The 16,752-nt window shown below is 39.3% G+C and overlaps 1 protein-coding gene across 4 annotated transcripts in view; it reads right to left on the bottom strand.

The window, feature by feature from the left end:
• The window catches only part of MECOM (MDS1 and EVI1 complex locus), a 342,926-nt gene that overhangs the window by 172,011 nt on the left and 154,163 nt on the right, over positions 1 to 16,752 (bottom strand). For all 4 annotated transcript variants that reach the window (XM_072142856.1, XM_072142860.1, XM_072142859.1 and 1 more), the window contains exon 2: positions 6,143 to 6,483. In XM_072142856.1, the coding sequence (XP_071998957.1) occupies positions 6,143 to 6,483 (341 nt within the window). The remainder of the gene's footprint in view (positions 1 to 6,142; positions 6,484 to 16,752) is intronic.

The following is a 16,752-nucleotide window of genomic DNA, read 5'->3' as shown; positions in this document are numbered from 1 at the left end:
CTTTTCTTTTAGCCAGAAATATTTAATTTTTATGTTTTTACACTATTTATTTGACCCAAAAGAAAGGATCCCTATAAAAGAAACAAACCCCTTTGCATTGAATCCACATAGATGTATTAGGATATATGAATGGGTTGTCTGAATGAATCACCCCCTTCCTTGCTGATCATCAAATCACCAGAATCACAAACAATAATGTATGTCTGTCTCTTAGATTCAGGAAGTAGAGAATGAGTAGGAGAACTGGTGTTGTGTATTGTACAGCAGAAAGGCACGTGTAATAACATGCAATATGAGAGATAAACTCAGTTTACACACCATCATAGGACACAAATGTGAGAACAAAGATTTATCGGATGTTGATCTGCGAGCGTGGTAATTTCAGTTTTTAATGCATAGACCAGATATGATCTTCTTTATTTGCTGCCAGGGCACACCTTTGTTCAATTGAAAGGGTAACTTTCACCTCTGACCCGAGCAATCTAGTTTTCGAGTTCCTGAACTTTAGCACTTGTTAACAGGGCACTGGCCCTCTTTTCTGCAATAATAGAAATGATAGAGAGTCACAAAACTGAAAAGACTCACACTGCTATGGTATGCAAAGCAAATTTAAAACTGAAGCCCAGAGACCGGACCAGAGAGAAAACAAGAATGAAATCAAATGTCTGAAGAGCTTTTGATAGTCTCTCCAGGCTTGTGTCCCATTGTTCAATAAAAAAAGCCATCACTGATTTCATTATATGCCAGGAACACAATAGATCTATTTTCTAATCATGTTAAATGATCGATCTACTGATCGTACAATCATGGCTCTTCGCACAATTGTGCACTTTTATAGTAAGTTCTCGTAGGTTTATCGGAGGAGATTTATCACTGCTTCTACACCAGTTTTCTGGCCTAAAAGCAGTGAAATAATTGCAAATTCTTGTGCAGCGAAAGAATTTGCAATGAAAATAGCAAATACAACACTTCCACTCCATGTGGGTGTGGAGGGGGCATAGATGGGGGCTGTGGCCAGTGGAGGGGGTGGGCAGGGGGCATTCCTGCTCTGTGCCTGCGTTCTTTTGAAAAACCATAGGAATAAAAGGAGTGAGGGCCCTGCTCAGAAGAGCTTAAAAATAATATATCATTAATGTTATAACAATAATCATTAATGTTATTGTTTGTATTATGAAAAATAATAGAATTTTCCAATATACTTTCTGTATCAATTCCTCACAGTTTTCTAAATGTTTATTGCTGTCATTCTATAGAAGCTTTAGTTTACTTCCAGTAGACAGAAATCTGACCATGGTCACACAGGTGCCCGGCTCATTAGTATCATAGAGAGTAATCAGAGCAGTGTGATATAACGAGACGTGCACCTGTGTGACCATGGTCAGATTTCTGTACACTGGAAGTAAACTATGAAGTAAAGCAGCCTCATGCCATAGACCCCCCTCCCCCCACACCTTTCTAATGTAGACACTACAGCAAATCCCTCCTGTGTGACCCCAACTTTAACCGTTGTCTTATATGATATCCTAACCCACAAGTTAACGAATTAAACATTTATTGTCACTTATTGAATTGTATAAAATATTGATATATTTGCAGGTGCTTCTGTAGATTAATTTGAATGGACATTTATAGAGAGGGTTATTTTTTGGGGCTTGAGAAGGGGATGTGCAGGCTTTGTACATCGCTATACTCTCTGCCAGTTCAAGGCTTAACGAATGCAGATTATAGCTTAACTCTACCCCACATGCTGGTTGTCAGAGGGGTGGGGTTTACATCATACAAACATATGTATGTTAAATAACCCCCACAGACTTAGAATTTTTGCCATCCAACAGTTATCTTTTTATTGCTCTATGATTGGTGACATCACCTCTTCATTCATTCACAAACAGAAGATGAAAGCAAACAGATCCATCTCACTTACATTTACCAAATCAATTTAATTTTACAGTCAATTGCACGGTGGCATATTGACGGCTTAACCTAATGGCATCAAGTGTATTAATAGAAGCCATGTCATCTTTGAAACCTTGCAATAAATGTCTCTACTATGTTTACCCATTGAAAAGAGTTATGATTCTCTGTCAGTTCCGCAACTAAATGAAGATGAAGCCCAAGTACTTCAGTATCTACTCAACAGACAATTAATGATGCAGGTGGAATAAGAAAGTTATCATGAAGTGAAATCATAAATAATACTCTTACTATGGACATGCACTATCATAAAGAAGTAAAGCTAAAAATAAAAATGCATGGAGAATATTGTATAGACAGGTATAGGAGACTTTTTTTCTTCATAAAATAATATTTCTACAACAATGCAAAGAAATGGACTAATTCGTGCATCGGCAAATTCGGGAACAAATACAGTGAAGAAATGATCAACACGTTTCGGCAGTTACGCCTTAGTCATGATGGATCATGACTAAGGCGTAACCGCCGAAACGCGTTGATCATTTCTTCACTGTATTTGTTCCCGAATTTGCCGATGCACGAATAAAGAAGATTTTAGACCATTTGGAGACTTGCGCTGGAATCCATTTGTTTTTACTTCCATTTTACCCCTGCCTGAGTAGTTCTGTGAACGCAACCCTGTGGTCGTCAGTATTGGAGTGAGTAGAGCCGACACATACTTTCATTTTACTTGGGTTAAAGAGGACTTGTCAATTTGGCTTGAAATGTCAGGTTTCACAAATATGTAAATTCTGCATGAAATAAGAATTCTGGAACATCTTTTCTCATAACTACTGTATATGCTGTGCTGTTGCTTAGTTAATGTGTACATTTATAAAAGGAATAACAGACAAGTGGATGTAACCAGTGGGGGGGGGGGGCAGTCCTGCACCTTCAGATACAGTCAGCACTAATGCAACACTATAAGGGTTCATTCACACGGCCATTGGGAGACAATGTATATATCGTATATACGTCCCCCACAGGCCAGCAATGTGCAAATGGAGTGGTATGGTACAGCACCATACTGTTCTATACCCGGGGAAAATATAGGACATGTACTATCTTTCCAAAGGAATACGGCACCAGGTGCTGACGTCTAAGCCCTCATGCACACGGTCTTTTCTGTTCTGTATATACAGCTATATTCTGGACGTAAATACGGGACATATTGCAACAGTATGGCAACGTTTTGCACTGTATCCGTACCGTATCCGTATAAAATACTGTGGGATGGCAGATGATGAATGGCTGACTACTGGCCTGCTGACAGAGTGCACCTCCCACAGGTTCTGGATACTGAATGTATATACGGCAGCATACAGTGCACAGCCTTATGCAGCACGTATTCAGCCAGTATATTATATGTTCCCAATGACTTCTATGGGACATACAGAACAGAAATATTGTGGGAAATAGGACATGCTATATATTTTTATACGGCTCGCTTATGGTACGGTATGGTGGACAATGGGGCCATGTACATGGATGGCCATATTGCCCATTGGAATGCATGGGGCCACCGTATATACGGTCATTTTTATACGGTCATGTGCATGAGGCCTAAGGCACCTCCCTACCTCTCTTCACTCATCTCAGTCTATCCCATGTTCTGCCAGTTATATTAATCTCTACCTTTATTCGAACCTCTCATACACGTTTCCATGACTTCTCCCAAGCCGCTCCAATTCTTAGGAAAGCCCTTCACCAGACTACCATACTAGTACCCAACCTCCAAAGTTTCAAATGTGCTCTTAAAACCCATCTGTGTCAAGGGTGCCCCCGTCATCCATGTCACGGATCGCGGGGCTCACTGGTGCCCCTCTCTGTGTCCCCGGCCCGCACTCACTTCTTCACGCTCCTGTTTCTGTTTAAGCTAGGCCACATGCCGCATGCTCTATCTTTTTGCGGTGTGCGGGCCGGATCGGTGCCACACATGTGTGGCACCGCATCTGTGCCGCGCCACTATTGCCGTCTATGGGGACGTACATGCGGCCGCAAATTTGCGGCCGCATGTACGTCCCCGCAGACGGCCATGTGAATGTGCCCTTAGGTTGTATATGGTTGATAGCTGGCTCAAGCAGCAGCATCTTTATATGTTAAATTATTTTATACTATTCCCTCATAAAGAATGGCTGCGACATTATACAAGCTCTTATACCTTCTGTGTCACTCCCTCATCCTCATAGACTGTAAGCTCTTGTGAGCAGGGCTCTCACTCCTATTGTTTCATATGACTGTTTGTACTCTGTAATGTAATATTATTTTTGTATATGTCCCCTAAGATTTGTATGATTTCTAAAGTTGTAAAGTATTTACCATACTGTTACAACTTACAATACAAATTCCTATATGTTATAAAGGATTAGTGGTACAAACCAACAAAATGATCAGTATTGTGGATATTGAGTTATTATATGGTTATGTTTTCTGGGAAACCTCAGAAAAACAGTAATCAAATATCTTAAGCACACAAATATGTGCTATGAAAACTGCCTACGATCTGCTAAAATAAAATAAAAACACAACAATTTAAGACTAAATGTCTGAAACAACAAACACATCAATATGAAAATTTCACAAACTACTTATTCAACCGCTTCCTAAACAAACTGTTTAAATGCAGAGTCGACCATTTAGTCGCAGACATCCAAATGTTTGTGAAACATGACTTGTGTTCATTCTTGTGTGTTTCTCTTACCAATACCTGACTGAACGCCTGAAACTAAAGCTAGACACAGCGCTGAATGCATCAACAGTGTTTTTATGCATCAGTAGGCAAAATTACTGAAAAGTTGACAAAAAGAGCACACCAACAAGTCAAGGTTGCCCAAGGTAACTAAATAGGTCACTAGACTCTACGGCACCAAGCATTCATTTCTTACAGTCACCTGAGAAAGAGATCAGCTGTATGAAATGTCAGTGGTAACGCTTTGATTCCCCAATATTATGTCTCTGTTCAATAAGGCAATGACGCTCATCTCTGTAAAATGGTTTGTATGAGATATGTGGGGGGAAAAATCAGAATTTTTGCTTCAAACTGTGTAATTCTTGTCCGTGAGCTCTGATCCGTTTTGCAGTTCCACAGCACATTGTACCATTGTATGGGCTGAGCTACAATACCAAATACAACCAATAGTTGTATATGCACCACGCTGGTTATTTCATGTTTAATGTCGGGTATACTAAGTATCTCTTCTTACTTTTGTGTATATGGGCCAAGCACTCCCCCCTAAACTAACTTGTTAAAAACTTTATTTTAGTAATATGTAAATTAACTGCAAAGGCTACTAGGGCGGGGAGTAGCCTGGCCGGGCACTGGGAGCTAAGGCTACTCCCCGCCCTAGTAGCCTCTGCGGTTAATTGACATATTAGATAAATAAAGTTTTTAACAAGTTAGGTTAGGTTCCAGGATTATTAAATTACAGATTAGGGCAGAGGCAGGCAGGAGGAATCTACCATCAGATCTACTTCTATTTCCTTTAAGGTAATGTGATTTTTTTCTCAGCAACCAACCACAAGAACAGCCAGAAAACCTAGTACAGCTGTGTGCAATCCATTTTTTCATCCAATTTCCTTTATGGGATTGTCTTTGTCACAAAAACTGATTAGAATGGGATATGCTCTGGACTTTTCTTCAGGGGCACTAAACTCAGACACAGGGTTAAGGAACACTCAGCAGTGATCATGAGCTCTGATGGTAGATTCCTCATGGTATCCTTTAATGGGCTGGCCTACCTTTGTCACTGGCTTCCTAGAAAACACAGATTACACACGGATAACACATGGAGTAACTTTTCCTGATTAAAATATGGATTACATATGGTCTACAAATACGGCCAATAGAGCCACAAATTGGACACATAGAAAAACAAAGATTGTGTGCAGGAGGGCTAAAAGTTTATCAAAACCACACATGAAGAAAATACTGAACAAACTTTGATTTGAAAAATGATTGGAAAGTAATGGGAAAAGTCAGTTTTTCACTGACTGAAGGAAATTGATGAAACTTCTTCAATTCTTGTATGAAAGGCTCCCCAGTCTATTATTGCTGCCGAGAAACTTGGTCCAACTTAAATTAATACAATATTTTTTTAACAAATTCACTAAGAATATCTTAACAGGTCTAAATTAGCTGCTTAATCTATTTAATAATGAATGAAATAACCATGTGCATGATGTCACTTACCTCCCAGCCAGACAGTTCATTTTCAAGATTCATACAATGTTCTCCTTCAAAAGGTCCAAATTTTTCTCCAGCTGGTACTTTTACTCTTGTCCATATTCCTAGTCCTGAGTCTGGAATACTAGATTCTCGCAGTTCAAACTCAGGTGGTATTGGAATGTCATCAGGTATATAAATGGGTGCCCTGTATGGTGATCCCTCTTTAGGTGTGAATTCATCACTAGAAGAAGCTGGGGAAGATAGATCTGGAAAATTTGACCCTGATGTAGTGCCAGTCCTATCATCGAAATGTGACATCTCTCCATCTAAGACCTCTGAAAAATTTTCAGGGGAAATATCATCACCTGTAAATGAATTAGAAACACAGATTAGCACTGCATGTAGTCTCATGAAATTGTTCTTCTAAATTACAGACTTTACACTCTCTATTATAAGCTCCCAACCCTGGCTCACAAATGCTTTCCTGATCAGGGGATAACCTTCTATGAGGTCTATATTCCCTAATTCTAGTGAAATAACTTGTGATCTTGTTGTTTTTAAAATGTATTCAATATCTTTTCAGAATTCAGTTTCTGATCCAACTGATAAATTTAACCCCTTACAGATGTGCACTGTAATAGTATAGTGCGGAGTAATTAAAGGGGCTGTCTACTTTCAGCAAATAATTGATATGACTTGTATTAGGAAAAGTTACACAATTCTCCAATATATTTTCTGTATCAATTCCTCATGGATTTCTGCTTCTCTTTTTAGTGTCCATTATAGAAAGCTTCTATGTTTTCTTCTAGTGGATAAAGATCCGTCCATGGTGTTGTGTTGGACAGACGAGGTCCACTGGAAGTAAACAAGAAGCTTCCCAAAGCAGGACAGCTATTGGAGATCTTGAAAACTCTGAGGAATTGATACAGAAAGTATATAGGAAAATTGTATAACTTTTCACCAAACAAACAATATATTTGCTGAAAGTGGACAACCCCTTTAAGGTCCCGCACTTAGCTCTTGTCATGTAGGGCGGGTGTCTTGATTATAGTGTGTAATTATAGTGTATTAAACCTTTTAAGAACCGTGTCACAATATTGGGGCACATATACTTACCCTTCCTGTCGCGATCCCCGATCCGGAATGTCCGACGAGGATTCGGAGCTGCTGCGACTCACTAAGATCATGCGCCCGATATCCTGCATGTGTCGCTTCCCCGCTCAGGTCTGCCTGAGTTCACCTTCTTCTTATGTGAGTGCTGATCTTGCGACACAATTTGAATTTTAAATTCCGCGGTTTGTCTGAATCAGTCGGGTTGTCCGACGGTCACGCCCCCGATTTGTGTCACATGAAAGCCGGCGCCGATGTGCCACAATCCAATCACATACGCCAAAAAATGCATCAGTTGGTCATAAAAGACATAAAAACAATGTAAAACAATGTCTGTAAAACTGTATTTTTTTGTAAATTGCACTGCATATGGATTTTTTCCACCTTCTCTGTGCAGTACATGGAAAAGTAAATGGTGCCAATGGGAAGTACAATTTATCCTGAAAAAATCAAGTCCCCATGCACCTCTCTTGTGAGTTGAGAGTAAAAAAACATAAATTCGAAAATGGAAAAGGACTTTGACAATAAGCAGAAACTTCCATCACCTGCACTAACTCCAGCTCTCTGCATCCTTTAATAGTTGTCAATATACTGGCTCCAGCATAGTTGTCATTCTTCTCTGCCTCCCCCTGTTCCCAGGCATGAGGCTCTTTACTGCCAGGTGGGCAGTCCTGAGTTCCAGCAAACAGCCTGACACTGCCCACTTGACAGACGGCAGCCTACTTAACATAAATTAACACTTTTGAAATGATTTAAAGAATTGATATTATTTGTGTAATGAAAAGTTATACAATTTTTGTGCCAATGATTTGTGCCAATTTTGGATACATTCCGTGCGTCATGCTATGCCCCTGTAGTTATGGGCTCCAATCAATAGTCATTAGTCTTTCAACAACAGAAATGCACTTTATTTACCTTTCTTTCCTGTGTTGATCTATTTCATGTATGTTTTTAGCCATTATATTATGTTTTTAGATGTTAGTCCGGTAAGATTCTCCAGGGGGGGTGTGGCTGCTGCAATCACGTGACCATGTCACGAAGGAGCGTGGCTTTCAAATAGAGCTGAGAGCTCTTGTGTAGGTGAACCATGACTAAGCTCATCTGAGCGTAGGTTTTTACCCCATGTTACCATTATTTCTGTGCACTCTGCCGTGTGATATGTTTTTAAGAGGAACTAATAAAATGGATGATTTTTAATACTACAATCGTCTCCTGAAGGCTGGTCTTTCTACAAGTATGCTAGTGCCCTGAGTCTATGGGGGATCTTCAGGTGTCCGTGTTCTGGGAGCGTTTCATCTGAGTGGTGGGCTGGATTTTTCTTCTTGTTCTACAATTTTTCAATATACTGTATAAATTACTCACAGTTTTCTATAACTCTGCTTGCTGTCACTCTATAGGAAGTTTTTCTATTTATTTCCAGTTGATATAATCTGCCCATGGTCATGTGATGGACATGCAGGTGCACAAGCCGTTATATCACAGAGAACAATAGGAGGTGTGTGATAATAACAGTTCGTGGCCCTGCACCTTCATCACATTAACATGGACAAATTATATCCACTGGAGGTAAATAGAGAAGCTTTCTATAGAAGCAAAGCAAGCAGAGATCTAGAAAACTGTGAGTTATTGATACAGAAAGTATATTGGAAAATTGTATAACTTTTCCTTACACAAACAATATCAATTATTTGCTGAAAGTGGACAGTCCCTTTAACTGCTCTGTTATGAGGGGAGCAGCAACCATCAAAGGATGTACAGGGGTAAAGTCGGTGAAGATGGTAAAAGGTCTTTCCAGAATTTTGTTTTCTCTATAGATTATTTTATTCCGGAAATAAACATTTCCAGACATAAATATAGAGAGAAAAATACAAGGCAGAATATAATAGGTCAGTACTGATTTACCTTGGGCAATACATAAGACCTGTTACAGGGAGAAAAAAAATTGTTCAGTTCTATTTTTATGAGTGGCTCACTGACACTGTGCATTATGGGACTAATGAGGAATGCATCCCTTTTAATGCATATCGCATTCAGCTACATCCCAGCGAGAAGCGCTCGGACACGTCTAGCTCTGTGCTTTGAACACCACAACCAATAAATCATATTTCTGAGTCTCCAGACTGCAGTAGAACCTTAAACAGCTCAGTAAAGATCCATCTGTGCTTCCCTGCTGCCAACACCAACCCCTGACCCCTGAACACCATCAACCTCTCTTAATGCATAATTTAAACAGGGGCATTGCAAATCCAATTCCAAGAGTGACAACATATATCTGTTTTATGGCCTTGGATAATATTCTTGCTGCTGTATTATATTGTCACCGAAAGTATACAATAAATGAACAAAAACCCCTTAGTAAAATGTAACATCCTGCTGATAGAACGTATCTAACTTGTACCGTAATCTCATCAGTTTGTCACGTAAATCATGAAAGTAACATATACCAGGTACCGCTCTAAACTTTTATCATAGTCAGGGACCCCTAGTTCTTTGGGGAAAATGTTTATATTCTCCTGCTATTCTGGATTCTATTCCAGATTCTTCTGTCTGAAAAAGTCACTACTAACACTCCTCAACTCCATTGCGAAAAGTGAAGTACGAGTAGTTACGTCTTGGGATATTGTCTATGAGTGTTGTCTTTGGCCGGCACTGTATATGTTGGAACTCTTGCACTGCCTATGAGGTCACTCTGGAAGTTATAAATTGGTTGCCTTATCCATTTCTCATCCGTTTATATCTTAAAGGGGTTGACCACTTTGACTCATGTTTTTTATAATGTGTGTGTAAATGTGAGGGGCATGATATTAGGTAATTTACAAATACACATCTATTAAAAGTTCTGCTCCACTTTGTTATTATGTGAAGTGAAGCCTCCTGTCTTTTACCTCATCAGCTGGACATTCCTGTCTATAAAATGACCGCTGATGGAGAGTCATGTGATCTCTAACTGTCCATGAGCAATCATTTGTTAGAGATAACAAAATTAATAATAATTCTTTATTTTATATAGGGCACACAGATTACACAGCGCTGAACAAAGCATGCCAAATTGGTCCCTGTTCCCATGGGGCTTACAATCTAAACAGCCTACCAGTATGTTTTGGAGTGTGGGAGGAAACCAGAATGGAAGAAACCCACGCAAACACGGAGAGAACATACAAACTCTTTGCAGATGTTGACCTGGGTGGGACTCGAACCCAGGACCCCAGTGCTGCAAGGCAGAAGTGCAAACCATTTAGCCACCGTGCCACCCTGATCACATGACCCTCCATCTGCGGCCATTTTATGGACTGGAATATCCAACTGATGAGGTAAAACACAGGAGGCTTCACTTTACATATCAAGAAAGCAGAGCAGAACTATTAATAGATGTATATTAGTAGATTACTTAACATCCTGCTCCCAAACTTACACATGCATTACAGAAACATGAGGAAAAGTGGTCAACCCCTTTAAGCTTGAATGGTAGCATGCAGTTACGTCTCCCAGGCACTACACAGGGGTAAAGCCATGAACTCAATTTTCAGCTTTGCTGTACCCAGCTGGACACATGCCCCCACAGATCAGATATTGATGGTCCATACTAACAATTGGCCATCCATAAAGTTGCTTCAAATCAGCATTCAAAGTAGTTTCCTTAAACTGTGGACTCAGCAAAACCACAGAAGTTTCCATGTAGTAGATGTATTTATAGTGTTTATGTAAACGACAAAATACAACATGACGTTGCACAGAAAACATCATTTAAGAAAACATATTTGTTAAAATTAGCAAAATCTCTATGGGGCATATTTATCAGGACCTCTGCGACACCCCAGTGGCACAGAGGCCCTGAATTTATCACAAATGCTAGCTTATTGCTAGCACTTGCGACTATTTAGCCCTCTCTGCCACCTTCACGCCAGTGGGGCGTGAAGGGGCGTGAAGGGGCGTGAAGGGGGGGGGGGCCCGGGCGGCTAAACAGAGTGGGCCGGCACAGGCGTAGAATAAACACTGTGCAGCCTCCCGCCCAGAAACATCAAGAGGCAAAGCCTCTTGATGTATACCGCTGCGAATATGCACGACGCCAGCGTATGATAAATGTCCCCCTATACAGGCAGTCCCCGGGTTACATACAAGATAGGGTCTGGAGGTTTGTTCTTAAGTTGAATTTGTATGTAAGTCGAAACTGTATATTTTATAATGGAAGTTCTAGACAATTTTTTTTCTTTTGCCCCAGTGACAATTGGAGTTTCAAAATTTTTGGTGTAATTGGACCAAGAATTATCAATAAAGCTTCATTACAGACACCTTACAGCTGATCATTGCAGTCTGGGACTATAGTAAAGCATCCAGAGAGCTTCACCAGAGGTCACAGGGGGCAGAGGGGTCCGTCTGTAACTATGGGTTGTCTGTAAGTCGGGTGTCCTTAAGTAGGGGACCGCCTGTATATCTGTTCAATGTTTATGGCATAAAAATACTATGATTGTAGATAAGGTGGAATAAAGACTGCAGTGTCGACCATGTGGAAGGCAAAAAAAGTAAATCCATTATCATCTAAACAAAAAATTCTGGTTGATTTATTTGTTTACAGAATAATCTGCAAGTATAATGTTTTTGGGTTTTTTTGTAAATTCCCCCTCATGAGTTTAAGTCCCAATTTCCCATTCATTCATGTAAAGATTGTTAGAAAGAACAATAACTAAAGTAGTAGTAGCTGTATGAGAAGTACTTCGCTATCTTCTGGTTAACCCGCAGCAGCTACATATCTGACATGTATGTGTTTACATGTGTAGTTAGTAGATATAGAAAACTAAACACTTATGTGGTGGCAGAGCAGTAATCTGGAATAGAAATACGCAATAAGAATAGCAATTATGGCAATGCATTAGAAATATGAGAATAAATATTGGAATTTCAGTTGGAATTCATCTTTTCTTAGTGAGGAAATTGTAAAAACCTGTGTTGCTGTTTTTGGCTCCCATTTCTCTTCTGTGTGCTGATGAGACTCGGGATTTATTATCTGATTACCCCCAATAGTATTTATGAGCTCCTTAATTTTTTATACATAAAGGCAATAAGGCATTGTGGGATAAAGCTTGCCATAAATTAGTTATCAGACCACTTGAATGGGATCATATGAGACTTGCCAAACTCCTGCCATGCACAAAGTCTGTCTAGGAAAAGATTTACTAGTAGTAACTATATGGATTTCCTTCCATTATATTCGCTGGTGTTACTTAAAAAATAAACAAGACAAGCTTCAAAGGAAAATACATAGTAAAGGTTAATTGACATTGGGTGGAGACCAGTGAATATTCTGATCAGCTTGTACTCCAAGAGGAAAAAGTCCACGTGGAGCAGGAATCAGTCCCATGCCAAAACTAACTTAACTCCATAGACACTATACAGCTCTTTCCATACCCAGCCCATCTGTGGCTTTCATCATATCATAACTATTTTGTCTTACAACTTAATGACTAAAATATAATATTTTACATTAGCAATGCAGTTATGATATTACTTTTACAGGGTTTCAATTGGAGAGTTAGGGCTCTTTATCATCTTGTTTCTCACTTCTGTGGTTCAGTGATTACCACGGATGCCTCGCAGAGCCGTTTTCACATTGGCTTATTGTTTTTACTGATCCGTTGTCTGTGAAAAAATATTTGAAATATGACTGTTGATTTTCTCTGATGTGGATCACAGAAGGCAATAGAAGTCTATGGGTCCGCAAAAAAATTGATGAAACGTCAGGTTTTTTTCCACTGATGAGGCTGAGAAACCAGTTATTTCTTTTTAAAGCAATGTTAAGCCTTGATTTTTTTTATTTTGTGGAGACACAAAACGGGGACACAACGGAGACAAAAAGCAAGGGATGTGAAACAAAAGTGGACCACACACCAAATTTTTCAGAACTTAAAGTGGACCTACCACCACCTACAGTAACTCCAACTCTTTGGCTCATTGGTTGTGGAATGGCATATAAAGATGGACAAATTTGGAGTTGGTGGAGTCCTGAGATAACCCTACCAGCTTTCTCCATGCAGATCCTCTTTTTTATTAATCATTGTTTTCCAGTTTTTCACATTTTTAATAATGTAAAAAAAATATTCCTCCTTTTTCTTCAGACAACTGGTTGTAACAGGAGCCCCCTTTTAGTGACTCCTAGAACCTAAGCAATCCTGGTTCCTTTTCTTAACCAAAGCTTTTAGCTGGTCTGTAGCTACAAAATAAAAGACAGCCCATATTTTAGAATTTCTAAAAGATTGTACCACACTTGCCAAGAGTCCTGAGATTTGGCCTGAATTTTCAGAGAAGATCTTGGCTAATTCGGCTTATACCATCCTCAAAAGGGCAGGGCTTGTTTACATCCTGCCCTAAAATGAGTATTCCTATTATTAGGAGTGTTAGGAACAAAAATAAAATCCTAATCTTCCAAAAAAACCTTTTAACTCCTTTTTCATTTTTGCAACTTTATTTTTCACTCCCCACCTTCAAAAATCTATAACTTTTTTATTTTTCCATGCAAAGAGCTGTTTATGGGCTTATTTTCTGTGTAATAAATTGCACTTCATAATGATGGTATTTAATATTCTATGCCGTATACTGGGAAGCAGGAAAAAAATTCTGAATGCAGTGAAAATTATGAAAAAACGCATTTGTGCCATTTCTTGTGGGCTTGGATTTTTTCTGCTTGCACTGTGCGCCCAAAATGACATGTCTACTTCATTCATTGGGTCAATACAATTACGGGATACCAAATTTGTATAGGCTTTATAATGTTTTCATACATTTACAAAAAATAAAACCTCCTGTACAAAAAAAAAAAATCCTTCATTTTGCTGTCTTCTGGAATCAATCACTTTTTCATACTTGAACAGAGCTGTGGGTGATCATTTTTTAAGACGCTTGATGACGTTTTTAATGCTTCTATTTTTAGGATTGTGCGACCTTTTGATCACTTTTTATTGAATTCTTTATAATATAATAGATTGGGCATTTTTGGACGTGGCAATACCTAATTTTTACTGTTTATTTAAATTTAGATTACTTCTAGAGAAAACGGGGTGATTTGATTTTTTTTTTACTTTTTTTACTTTTATTTTTTACTATTTTTCAGACTTTCTAGGGTACTTTAACCCTAGGTTGTCTGATTTATCCTACCAAATACTGTCATACTACAGTATGGCAGCATATGGGGATTTTGCACATCGTATATTACAATGTGCAAATCGCACATTGTAATAGATAGCCTAAAACATGATAGCCTCGGATCTTTGTGTGACCCGAGGCTGTCATAGCAATGGATCGCCACTCCTCAATTCCGTCATGGGGGTGACGATCGGAGCCAAGATAGCGGCGCCCACGTGGCTCCGACTTCGTCTATCCGTAGGTTCAGGGCACGTCTCCGCCTGCTGGTGTGCACTGCTATGACGCTCATAGTTCAGGTTTCTTTAATGACCCAGCTTGGTGGCATCCCCCAGAAAACCAAATTTAAATGTATAATGTATAAAGTCAGGGAGGCAGAGAGTTTAACATTGAAGTTAAGCTCTCCCTGCCTCTGAACATCTCCTCCCATGTGATTATATCATGGGTTGTACTTAAAGGAGATCTAATCAATGATGTTCCAGGATGCAAGACATCAATTACAGACAATGGGGCATAAGGCACGGAAAGCTTGAATTCAGTGTTAAACTCTCCGCCTCCTTGACTTCATAAAACTAATTTACATCCCACTTCAAAGTTGATTTTCTGAATGATGCCACAACACTAGACCATGAAAGAAACATATCTAAAAGTTGCTCAGCTGCTTGTCAATATATTGCTAGTTGTTTATTAGGCCAATTTCTGATGACAGGTTCCCTTTAAGTGTAGACATCAAGTATTTTAACTAGTATTTATTACAACATTTTTAGTGTGAAGTGAGATAGGATCACTTCCACAGTTATAGCCTAAAAACAACTGTGGAGCAATGTTATAATAATACAATAGTTACTTTACCTGATATGACCCCAATATTTTGCCTGGACTGCACAAAGTGGTGACAAATCTTGCGGGCTCAAAGGGCATTTTTCGAGAATCTAAGCTATTAATAAAGGACATATGGAGCAGTCCACAGTAAATCCTGAGGCATAATCCATGTGACAGCACTTGTTACAGCTATGCAATCCCGTATACTCTAGCTGTATAGCATACATGGAGTATGAGAAAGTCATGGAAGAGAGGGAGTTTACAGTACAGTATTTGCCTTGTTAATAGAAAACATGCTGTGCATTGTCTCTGGAAAATGTCAACAACAATGTACAATAAAAGCAGCACGAAATTGTAGTTGTGCACAGTAGCCTTTATTGACCTACACTGTCTAAAAAATTTGATATGCCCCAGATTTCTTGTCTTAATAAGTGCGCGGCTGAAAAGCTGTTTCCGCATATTTTGCCATATAAATTGCTATTTTATGCAAATTCAAAATGGTTTAAACCCAAGCTCTGTATTTACACCGCCAATCTGACTACATATGCAGTTCAACTGAATCATCCTTTCTCATAAAATTTATGATAACACAGCGTCTGCCTTGATGTGCTAGACTTAACTGTAATCATAGGTTCCCTGAAAACATATTGCTGTTAGCAAGATTTAAACGACCTATTACATCACCTGATTTGAAAAGTTTGTTTTCAATAAAAAATATATATGCATGCGAAATTTCAAATTCTTACCTTGGGCGGCATTGTTTATTCTCCAGATTATCCAAACTTATTCAAAAAAACATAAAGCCTTGGATTTTATATTGCGCCATAACAGTATAATATTGCAGAAAAGCCGTGGACTATGTGTGTTCACTTAACTTGTTCTCGGCAAATAAAGTGCATTGAGGGACTAAGAATGGACAGAAAGTAGAATTATTATGACCTTGTGTGAGGTTTTATTTGGGGACAATTTACTTAGAATTTTTAATAAAGTGAATGGGGTAATATATCATTGGATCTTTTGTCTATGTTTGGCGTTGTTTTGGTGCAGTTGTGGTACAGATGATGTTTTTTGACTTTCAATTGCGCCAAATGAACATAGGACAGTGCAAAGTCACTTTGCTTGGACCAAATTCAGACTAGTTTTCACGATACGACTGTATTCATGATTTGCGCCAATTTCCAAATTCTGTGCACATTTACACCCCCAACCCTGGTCTATGTTTTTTAATGTGTTTTTTTTTTTTCAACTTTTCATGCTTTAATGAATCTGACTGAAGTGGAGCTCTAAAGACACACATAGGGGCATATTTATCATACGCACGAGCGCGGGCGTATGATTGCCCCGCCACTGCATTTTCGCAGCGGGATACATCAAGAGGCTTCCAAAGGCAGAGCCTGGCATAGAAAAAAACACAGCCAGTAACTTTTTACAAATGATAAGCCGTCAGCAGCAGTGAGTGCGCCGGCGCGGGGACATAAACAGCCATTTGCGCCCTCCATTTGGCTGGCTGCGCTCCCCTCCCACCCCCCCGCAAAATAATCGCATAGTGCAGAAGCGCAGAAGCCCTGATA

The sequence above is a fragment of the Engystomops pustulosus genome, chromosome 3 (genome assembly GCF_040894005.1).
Source record: "Engystomops pustulosus chromosome 3, aEngPut4.maternal, whole genome shotgun sequence".
NCBI classification, from domain to species: domain Eukaryota; kingdom Metazoa; phylum Chordata; class Amphibia; order Anura; family Leptodactylidae; genus Engystomops; species Engystomops pustulosus.
This window is presented reverse-complemented; position numbering and strand designations above follow the sequence as displayed.